Source organism: Aegilops tauschii, chromosome 7 (genome assembly GCF_002575655.3).
Source record: "Aegilops tauschii subsp. strangulata cultivar AL8/78 chromosome 7, Aet v6.0, whole genome shotgun sequence".
NCBI lineage: Eukaryota > Viridiplantae > Streptophyta > Magnoliopsida > Poales > Poaceae > Aegilops > Aegilops tauschii.
In genome coordinates, this window is record NC_053041.3 from 144,140,428 (window position 1) to 144,151,481 (window position 11,054).

An 11,054-nucleotide genomic window follows, 5' to 3' on the forward strand; every position below is an offset into this window, starting at 1 on the left:
CCCTCACGAAACAGTCAAGATGTGTTGGATAAGTATATGTGCGTTTTTTGCTGGTTAATCAAGAAAGAGAGACCTTTGTGTTGCTGCGGGAGGCGGTGGAGAAGGGAGACGCGCGAGGAGAAGAGAGTGCTATATCGGCGACCTCAAAATATGTTATTAGCGTGCCATATCGCGCTATAGCGTGCTATTAGCGAGACATTGTACATCGATATATTTAGTGAGGCAATTCTCAATACGCTATAGCGCGCTATTTTTTTCAGTGAGAGAGAGGCGTGCCGCTGTGGACGAGCCTCCGCCGCTGCTCCTCCTCAACAGCCGCCCACGTTCGCCGCAGTGCGCGGCCTCCGACGGCCCTCCTCGCCGCGTACCGAAGCGCCGCCGACATCGCCGTCTGATTTCGCCTTCTCCGGATCGTGTATTGTTTGCGGAATCGATTTGGTGGGAGGGCTTGTATCTATCCATAACTACTATATCTATCTACGCGGCCGCGGCTGGTGCTCTGGACCTGATCCAACACGAGAACGCCTTCGTTTCCGTTTCGCTTTGGACAAAGATGGAGTCGTGTTCTTCTTTGAGTTGCTGTTAGGGCTACTCTGCTCTCTCCAGCCTCTAGAACAGAGTCTTGATGCCATACTCTACTACATGTCCGTGCTTCTCTAAATTGGACTGCAGTTACCCACCTCTAAACAAGTCCGTCCGAAGCTGTGTGTGATTTACAATGGACATAAATATTCACTATTTTATGAAAAAAAAAGATTACCGTGGACGGCGGACCCTTCTGCCAAACTTGTAAAGCTTCACTATCTCCCAATCATTTGTATAGAAGTTGTTTTGTGCTATCTCATTTCTTCAGTTTTCTTCTTACAGTTAACGATTGAGAAATAGTTATTTCTCACTCGCCCTTTAACCATTGAAGGGAGCACCAACAGGGCTGGTCAGTTCATTCCATACAGATTTCTTTTTACTGCTTAGAAATGTAGCTTCGACCAGAAAGTAAGATAGCCCCGAATAAGTAAGATACACAAAACATATATGGCACCGATTCAACAACCTAAAGCTTGAACGAACATGAGTCATATATGAGCACACTAACGAAACCTAGCAGCGTTACTCATAGAAACTACGGTTTTTCTACCTGCTGTCATCGCAGCCACTACATAACTAAGCTGGTCGGTGATCCATGGAGCCTAGGGAAACCTGGAAGAAGTGTGAGCAGTTCACTTCTAACAGAAGGAGCGTCGAATCCCTGCAATGCAACCTCGTCGGGGAGAAGCAGCTAGCTAATAATCTTGGTGTGGGTTCTCCTCAGCTACAGCGCCCCCGCTGGCGAGGGCTTGAAGGGAGACACGTATCTTCCGCCATTGCCGCCGTTGGACGGAGACTCGTCCCAGACCTTCACGATCTCGACGCGTACGACGCTGTGAGGGCCTTCCCTGGGACATACGCCGCCGCTGCCATTCCAACCACCGCACTTGATCCGGAGCTCGTGGGGGATGTCGCAAGGGTTCTCCAGCCGGACGACCAGGCGGAGCCTGGAGAGCTCAGGCGCGGCGAAGCAGGCGGGGTCAATCTCGACGACGAGCCCGATGCTGGAGCAGTTGGAGCTGATGTCTTTCTCCGTCCACCCCTCCCTCGGGTAGTTGTGCAGGTTGATGTGGACGAGGTAGTCCAGCCGGGAGCCCGGGACGGGTCGCAGTTCTTCTGCTGCCGCCGGCTGCCCGTCCGGCACGACCTGCGGAGAGGGCTTGAACGGAGACACGTATCCCCCGTTGCCGTCGTTGGACCGAGACAGGTCCCAGACCTTGACGATCTCGACTGGCATGATGGTGCGAGCGACTTCCCTGGGACAGACTTGGCCGCTGCCATACCACCCAACGTATTGGATCCGGAGCTCGCGGGCGATTTCGCGAGGGTGCTTCAACTGGACGACGAGCCCGAGCGGGGAGAGGTCCGGCGCGGTGAAGCAGGCGGGGTCGATCTCGACCACGTGGCCGATGCTTGAGCAGTTGGAGTGGATGTCTTTCTCCGTGCGCTCCTCCTTGGGGTAGTTGTGCAGGTTGATGTGGACGAGGTAGTCCAGCCGGGACTGGATGCAGCTCTTCGGGTCAGGGCCGATTTGTACGGAGTAGCCGTCGAGCTCGAACGGCTGTTTGGCCATGGCCGCCACGCGGTCCTCCGGCAAGGCGAAGCGCAGGCACATGTCGGCCATCATTGGGGAGACGGCGAAGAGCTCGAACTGCAGGTCCGGCGCCGTGGCGTGGATGGCGGAGCGGACGAGGGCCTTCGTGTCCGCGTCCTCGAGACCAGCGGCCTCGGGGTCGGGGGCGATGAACGCGTAGCCGATGCGCCTGGCCTCGAGGTCCATCTCGGGTGTCATCTGCACGTACACCGTGGACCCGCGGCGCGGGCGGCCAGAGCTGACCTCCGGGGGGTCCGGAGCCCAGTGGCGGAGCGCAGACGCCGGGACGGGGTAGTCGAGGGACTTGGACGCGCAGACGTAGGCCGGGCGGCCCTCGGGCGCCTCCAGCCGAGAGGCGGCGGTGGGGCGGCGGGAGCGGGAGCGGGAGCGGCGGCGCGGCATCTTCCTTGCAGTTGCCCTTCACTCTCAACACCGACGGCAGCGCACAAGCGGAAGACAGGAGTGGAGGAAGCCGGGTAGGGAGTCCGGTGGAGGACCAAGGAAGAGGAATGGCGTGCGGGTGGTGGCCGGCTTTAGAGCTCCAACAGCCGCCGCGCTTTGCGCGCTAAAAGTCATGATACAACGCCCGGATGAGCCAGGTTTTGTTTTGCGCGCGGCGGCGCGTTGGCTCCGGCGGCCGCCGCAAAATAAAGCGCGCCCGAACCGCTCCAGCAAGCGTGTTATATTTTGTACATAGTTCAAGTCTTCTCCTACAATACATAGTCATAGTACATAGTTCTACGATATAATTAAAATAAGCGTACATAGTTTTAGCCTTCTCTTACAATACATAGTCTCACATAGAACTACTACTCGTCATTCTCCGACTCGGACTCTGTCTCGGTGATGTCCTCCTCAGACGTTTGAACATAGGCGTCAAGGAACCGATCGTCGCGGGAGTCCCAGGATAGCTTTCATCTCCTAGCGCCATGTTGTATTTAGCGACCGCCTTCCGCGTTAGCTTGTCCTCGCGATAGGTGGCTCGCTCCTTCCTCTTCTCCTTCCTCTCCGCCCTCCTCTCGGCGAAGAACTGCTCCTCATTGATGATATCTTGCGGGAAGCGTTGCCTCCACAGCGCCATGGCTTCCTCGTCCATCTCGGCCAGGCTGAGACGGCGCTCCCGCCTCCGGTTTTTGCGCCGATCCTCGTCGGTGATAAGCCGCGGGAAAGAAGCCAACTCCTGTGCCCGCTCTGGCGTCGCCACTTCGGTGAAGTTCACGTCCCAACGGGACCGCCGGAGGCGCCACGCCGCAGCGTCGTACGCGCGGGCACCGTCCTGGGCGGTGTCAAAGGTTCCGAGGCCGAGGCGCATGCCGCCGCCCAACCGGATCGAGGCGGAGTAGGTGCCGGACGAACGCACGCGGACGCCGCGGTAGCCCGAACCTCCCCGGCGGCGAGGCGGCATGGTGGCGCGGTGGTGTCGTGTCGGCGGCGAGTATAGAAAGCGCTAGAGCGAGCGAGAGAGAGCGGCAGAGGCGCTGCAATTTATAGGCGCGCCAGACGTGGTGCGCCAAATCTAGCGCGCGAGCTGCCGCCTTTTCCCGCGCGCGTTAGTTTCCCCCCACCGCTGGAGGGCGCGAAAACGTCCCGCGCGTGCTAAAAGCTCAGTTTACTGCACGCGCGCCTTTTGGCGCGGCTGTTGGAGATGCTCTGCAGAGCCCAGCATTCACTCCAGCTAGACGGTGGGTGGTGGCGCAGTAAAGGAGAGATCGGACTGGATCACTGGAGCGGCGTGCGGGTTGAGTTCGAGGCCACTTTGCCATCAACGGAGCGAGTGGTAGTAATGGCGGAACTGCCATGAGCGCTGGTTTGGCTCAACTGCGCATTGGGCCTTGGGGGCATTGAAGGGGTAGCGTCAGGGCATGGGCAACCAAAGCATCTCGTAGGCGTTGAGCGCTGGTGCGACGGTGTGATGGAGGACAAAGGGCGGGATGCCGCTGGATTTCGCCGCGCAGCTCCCACGCAGCCGTTTCTGTGTTTGACCGAATTCTTGGAACGTCATGTATAAGTGTGAGTGTGCTACGGATTTGATAAACAATACCTCCTCTTGTACTCCCGGCTGGAGTTCATCTTGTACTCCCTCTGTCCGCATGTACAGGGTCTAATACATTTTTTAAGCCAGCCTTTGATTAATGATAAAATTATTAGTACATGAGTTTTTCTCCTTTAGCGAAAGGTAGCCGCCGCCACAGGAGAGCCGCAACTTCCCGCGCAGTCTTCCGGCGGCTCTCCTCCGCCGGCGACCTTTTGGTCGTCGGTGGTGAGGGAGTCGCCGGATCCCGTGCGCGTGGATCGTTTTAGTTTTAGGTTTTAGGACCCAAGAAGCTTAGGGTTTTGGATCGTTCGATGCTTTGGCTTCGGCGGTGGCGACGGGGATGCTGAATAAAGAAGCTCCAGATTCTTCTCCGGCGAGGCAATCGTCTCTATTATCGGTGAAGGATCTGGGAACCAGTCTGTTCAAGCAGAGATGTCGTGGCGGCGGCATCCTTGTGATGGACATGCGTCCTCAGGCTCCGCCGGTGCGACGACGTCTGCTCCAACGTCGGCGGGGAAGTTGCGAGGTAGTCGAGGAGCGGATGCAGACTGTGGTCTGCATCGACGACATCTAGAAGACGGAACGTGCACCGGGCTCGTGGTTCGTGGATGGCAGGTACGGTTTCCTCCTCCGATGTCTTAGTCATGTGGGGGTGCCAGATCTGGAGTTTGATGGCGTGTCCGGGGTGTTGCCCCGGTCTAATTCGTTCAACGGTAATGGTTTCGTCTTTGGCGAGCCACCTTGAAAGTCCGTAAAGCTGCATATCAGCGATGGAGCCGCGTCGAGCTCGGGTGAGAAGGTGATCCGTCATTTTTTCTTTCGGTGGCTACTATGATGGTGCAGGAGGCAGGTGACGGGCGTTGGTGTCAAGCTTAGAGACGTTCTGCTGTCTTTTCAGTTTTATCATGTCGGTCTTTATGTTACTTGTATTTAATATTTATGATGTAAATGAGACACATATTATCATGCAAAAAAGTTATTAATACATGAGATGTATAATATAAAATTTGTATATTATTAGAAACTCCTTTTCATGTATGAATTTGATGGTGCTTTGTGTAATATACATGTCGTATATTATTATGCATACCCGTGGACAAAGATAACCCTGAAAAACGTATGAAGGGAGTACTTCTCTTTTTTGTTGCAATGACCAGAATTATGTGGGAAAAGAACGGATTCAATTGAAGCAATTGCTCCAAGATAATTGTCGCTTTTTTCCTTAAATTTGTTCTCTGTCACCTAAGAGCAAGTATAATAGTGGGCCTATAACCAGCGCCCAGCTCTTGTAAATGGGCCGGCCCAAAACCAATCTGCTGCTCATGATCCGAAGCCCATAGAAGCCCACTAGCGGCCAGATTGGCAAATTGGCCTCCGCTCTAGTCTCGTGAAGTTGCGTTCTCCGTTCCGTGATTGGCGTGAGATTAAGGTCTTGCCGCCGCCGTCCTATGCCTTTGCCGCCGTTGGCGCTGTCTGCCTCTGATCTCCTTCCTCCGCTGCTCATGATCTGATTCATACCGCGAGTCCGCGACGAAGCCTACTTAACTCCTCCAGCCAACGAACAGGCCAAGGTTAACACATCAGACTCTATATTAACCTCTCAATTCTTATCTTGCATCAGTTTTATACATCAGATTTTAGTTGGTTTTGTTGTGTGATTTGAGATGCTATGAAGAATTTATGTCTTGCACATGTCTTACAAATATGGTGATGCAAATTATCTTGTCCGAGTTCCTATTTGTGATGCACAATTTTCCGATGCCGAACTAATACAATATAGCTAATATTATCAAAATTATTAATATTTTTATCTTGTTGACGTGTAGAGGCCAAATTTAGAAAAAATACAATTGTAATAATGTTTGTGTATCGTCGAAGGGGAACCTTGTTCTACTCCCTCCGGTCCAAAATAGAAGGTGTATTAGTTTTTTTTAAATGTCAAACTTCTCTAACTTTGCTCGGTTCGTGCATATTCTGGTGCTAAACTTAACTCCTTTTATACTTTTTTTAGAACATTTGGCATGCAGGAAAATTGTATTTTTGGCCACACACGATTTCGACTTGCTTGCATATTGCAATCTTTTCATATAATTATTGGCCTTCTTCGTTTTTGCGGAGGTATATAATTATTCGCCTTCATTGTTTTTACAGGGAAATATAATCATTGGTCAGGATCAGTCAAATTGTCAAAGATTATACATTAGCATCTGATCTGTTTTAGCAGATTGCACTTCAATTTTTCGAAAGACCAGCTAGGTAAGTTGTTCATCGTGTTGTGTTCAAAATTTCAATATTTATTTGGACAATCACATTACTGCATACTCATTAGTGCTAATCTTAGACAACTTCTAATTGGAGGACATGATTTTTTAGGATAAACATTTTAGGAACTTAGGTACAAGGATAAAGGTGGTAAATGGTCCACATAATTTTTATTAGTATTCATCATTTTTATACTTTTTATTAGGCACATATATTCAATCATACTCCCTCCGTCCGAAAATACTTGTCATCAAAATGGATAAAAAAAGATGTATCTAGAACTAAAATACATCTAGATACATCCCCTTTTATCCATTTTGATGACAAGTATTTCCGGGCGGAGGGAGTATTTTGAAGAAAATACCCCACAGCAATGCACAGGGTATGATATAGTTTAAAAATAGTTGCAGCATAAAAACATTAATGTTAGATAAGTTAATACCCTAACATTTTTTGCATCTTATATCGTTCTAGCAGTTATGCTCAATCTCATAATCAATGCTGACTGATGTATGTATGAAAGCCAACAGGCACACGTATGTACCAACATGTCGATATTGTGTTGTATACGGAGGGCGCTCAGGATGGCCGTGCAAACCTGATCAACGAGCCCTGCGTGCAGACTGCTGAGCTCAAGAACAGGAACACGCCAATACAGATTCCAAGCCGATATAACAAACACTTCTGCACTGGTTACCTAGTGTGAAGGTGGGTAATCCACATGCTCATGTTTCATATGTAGAAAAATATCTTCCATAAAAGATCAGAACATTGCATTTCAGTTGTTCCATAACACATGTGACCCACAATCATAAATCTAAGTCAGCAATCAAAAATAAACATAACAATACGCAAAATAACTCAACAGGAGATTTAATTCCACAAATTGCTGATAGTAGTATGCAGCAATCAGGTTAACATTCTACGAGTCACAAGACAAGACCTTACAACAAACATAACAAGCGGGTATTCCTGCATGGTTTTAGGTAACTCAACCCGAATATATCTGCTCCAAGGAGCGAGAAGAAATTAAATAGCTTGTGCAAGGGCATCGATAAACAATGAGTCCTCTTTACAATAAGAGGCAATGCTTCAGTCACCCCTTCACTTGAATTTTGCAGCACGATATATAATTCTATTTCAGCTCCATTTCTCAGTGCAGCAGGAAAACGGAGAAACTGGTGCACCAAGGGACTACAAGCAGCAGGAAAATTCATAAACTAGTGCACCCAGGGACTTGAAGGCAGCGTCTACATCAACTCACTAAGAGAAAAAATGGAAACCATCCAATGTATAGGGCAGAAGAAACATCAGAAGCCTAGTCCTTCCACCTTGCCTTGTCGATGTTGGGGCGGTCACGCGGAGGAGAAGCCCAGTGTGGATCATCACGTCTCTTAGGCAGCCATGGCTCGCGTGATGGAGCCACTTTGTCGATGTTGACGCGGTCGCTTGGAGAAGCCCAGCGAGAGTCATCAACTCTCGTAGGCCGCCATGGCTCACGTGATGGAGTCACCTTGTTGGTGTTGACGCGGTCACTTGGAGAAGCCCAGCGAGGGTCATCACGTCCCATAGGCTGACACAGCTGGCTCGGTGGAGTCTCCTTGTCGATGTTGACGCGGTCGCTTGGAGAAGCCCGGTGAGGGCCATCACCTCTCATAGACTGCCACGGCTGGCATGGTGGAGTGAGGCCAGGGCCATCAGCACGCCACCGTGTCAAGTTGGACGGAGGGGGAGGTGGGGGAGGCGGGGGAGTTGGGGCAACATCTGGACGGCGCTGTCTTAAACGGGGGCGCTCACTTATCTGGGACAGAGGAACCATTAGCCGGTTCGGATGCGCCTTTATGTCAATCTGACCAAATCCCCTGAGCACCCTGTGGAAAACAGAGCCATCACCTCCATCTGCAAAGTCTGTGCCATGGGAATTACAGAATGGATGGTACTGGTACAGCAGGTCTGAACCTGCGTCCCCATTGCCTATCAGCACTACTCGGTGGGGCTGAGGTTTTTTCACCCAATCCTTCTTTTCGCAATCATACTTTGGAAACCAGGCATATATCTCGTCTGCCTGAAGCTCATCGAACTCTTCTCCCGCAAACACCGTCGCCAAAACAGCTCTTCCCGATTCGACACGCTTCCAGACCTCCTTAGCACTCAGCTCAAAAGAAAACTTATAATCATCAATCCCCAGCTTAAACGGAAGCTTGTTGCCGTTCAAGGTTGCTTTCACCCCAACATTTTTGAAACACCAGCAGACACCATCATGCCTTCCATAGATGTCATTCCCGTTCGTAAGGATATGCTTCTCCATTGCCTCCACCACCTCCTTCTCGGCAAGTGGATCCATTCCATTCAGCTCAAGGTACGTCCGGATTAGTGACTCCATATCAAGCTTATAACAGCATTCTGCTCCAGGCGTCACGTTCGCAGTGGCTCGTTTCAGCTCCATAATGGCTGCAGATATTACAGCGCAGAACTCGCATATGTCACGATCCTCTTGGTCCATCACATCTGGGGCTATGTTGCACTGTTTGTAAAGTCTCTTGCGCCATGACCACTCTGATGCATTGATCTTCTTAACCCTTTCTTGTGTCGCTACTCCATCAACGTCCTCCCTGTTAGAGAGATCAGATGACATGTTAACGCATATGAAAAACAGTGGCTATCTGCTGCATGGATAAACATTTCTGGAGATATTTCAACTTTTGAAAAGAACTGGAAAATCTCTGCAGAACTGCAGCCGAAAGTTCAGTATTTAAGAGAATTAGAAATATCCTTATTACACGAATGCTCAACGAATGAACATGTGCGGTACATGTGTAACATGAGAAAAGTCCAAAGAGTGAATAAATGATTTGATTAGGTTCATGGTATAATCATCAGTAAAAGTTATTGAACTAGACAATAATAAACCAATTCTAGATGTTGCAATTGGTGATAAAAAAACAACAACTCATAACTAACAATTTTCGAGAAAGTAATCTTATCCTTGTCGGGTGAAAGTCGCAAACTTTAATATCTATCAGATGCAGTTAATGTCACGCTTGTTCTGTTACCACTCACGACCCACATTGTTTCCCATCCGTTCGTCACTACCGAACAAACAAAGTAGTTTTCTGTTTTCCTTATACAACAACACTGAACGACTAAATCCACTAGACCAGAACACAGGAAACAAAGCAACAGATTCACCACCCTGTTGACTCGGCTCCACACTTGGCTTCTAGCCTATATACAGTATCCCCCATCAAATACACCATTCGCCATCCTAGAACATATAGGCAACAAAGTTACGGTTTTTCAACTCAGACGGTGCAAACAATAACTAGGGTTTATCGATTGGTTCCAAATCAGCCACTCGCATCGCGAAATGCTTGATCCCCACCAAACATGCAAGCATAGAACGGCCCACCACCCTACCCCTCACCCCCACGAACCCCACTGCCCACCCTGCAGCCGGTATTCACAACTTTCACCCCAAAATTGAACCAAAATCAATAAGGTACGGGAGCTTGGCTGTGCAATTACATCTGAGTGCGGGTCGAAGAAGAGGACGACGGAGGAGGTCGGGGACGAAGACGACTTGCACGAGGTGGGACGAGGCCGGAGAGGGGGGGGGGAGGTCGGAGACGGCTAGGTCGGCGAAGGCCAGGAGGCGACGTCGTCTAGGTCGGAGACGCGGGTAGTTTATCGCGGCAACGAAGGCACGATGGCGGCGGCGAAGGGGACGGCGGTGGCGGCGGCGAAGGGGACGGCGGTGGCGGCGGTGGCGGCGAGGCCTCGGAGCATGTCTGCGTTTTGTGCGGGTCCCAAAATGAAACCCCGCGGCCGATCTTTGGTCCTCTTCGGCCGGAGAGAAGGAGCTCCAGTGTTGTAACTTGTATTGGATGGGTGGCATGACATGGGCCGAGCCCATCGTAGCGACAGCTCACCAACACCACTCCGCCTGCATTCTTGTTTTCACTTCCTTGCTCACTTCTTTTTTCTCTATTCTTTTAAACAATGAGTATTTAGGTATAAATAAAAAAATAGAAATTCCATGTAATTTAAAAGGTGTCAGTGTATTTTGAAAAATATGTTAATGTATTTTTAAAAGTGCTCACGCATATTCGTAAACCATATTCATGTAATTTAAAATAATTTTCACTCATTGTTTTTAGAAAATTGTTCCAATATTTAAGAAAATGTTTATTTAATTTTTGAAATAGCTCATGCCTTTTGAAAGAATACTCATGTTCTAGAAAATGGTCATCATGTAACTAAAAAATATGTTTAGTGTGTATTTAGAAAAGTTCATCTTATACTAAGAACTGTCGTAGGGTATCCTATATACCTAAATAGTTGATCTCCACTAACTTCAATTATCTCAACACGCAAGTATGTCACATCATGATGCATGGAAAAAACACCAACATTAAAGTGCAATGCTAATCATCTCATATTCAACCCTAACTTCAATTATCTCAACATTCAACTATGCCACCTCACTATGCATGTAAAAATACCCTCATTAAGATGAACCATTCATGCTACTCATATTCCATAAATATTGTACAACTATGAGATAATACAATACAATAA

The 11,054-nt window shown here is 49.5% G+C and overlaps 2 protein-coding genes across 2 annotated transcripts; both read right to left on the reverse strand.

Annotated features, from left to right (window-relative positions):
- Positions 1 to 2,975: 2,975 nt before the first annotated feature.
- On the reverse strand, positions 2,976 to 3,491 carry LOC141026938 (uncharacterized). Its single transcript, XM_073503824.1, has one exon. The coding sequence runs from the start codon at positions 3,489 to 3,491 to the stop codon at positions 2,976 to 2,978; it is 516 nt and encodes a 171-aa protein (XP_073359925.1).
- A 3,842-nt stretch (positions 3,492 to 7,333) lies between these two features.
- Positions 7,334 to 10,301, reverse strand: LOC120969829 (uncharacterized). Its single transcript, XM_040397123.2, has 2 exons — positions 10,002 to 10,301; positions 7,334 to 9,088 (listed from the first exon to the last, which is right to left on the reverse strand). Coding segments are annotated over exons 1-2 (1,296 nt in total). The 5' UTR covers positions 10,004 to 10,301; the 3' UTR covers positions 7,334 to 7,794.
- Between the last annotated feature and the right edge of the window lie 753 nt (positions 10,302 to 11,054).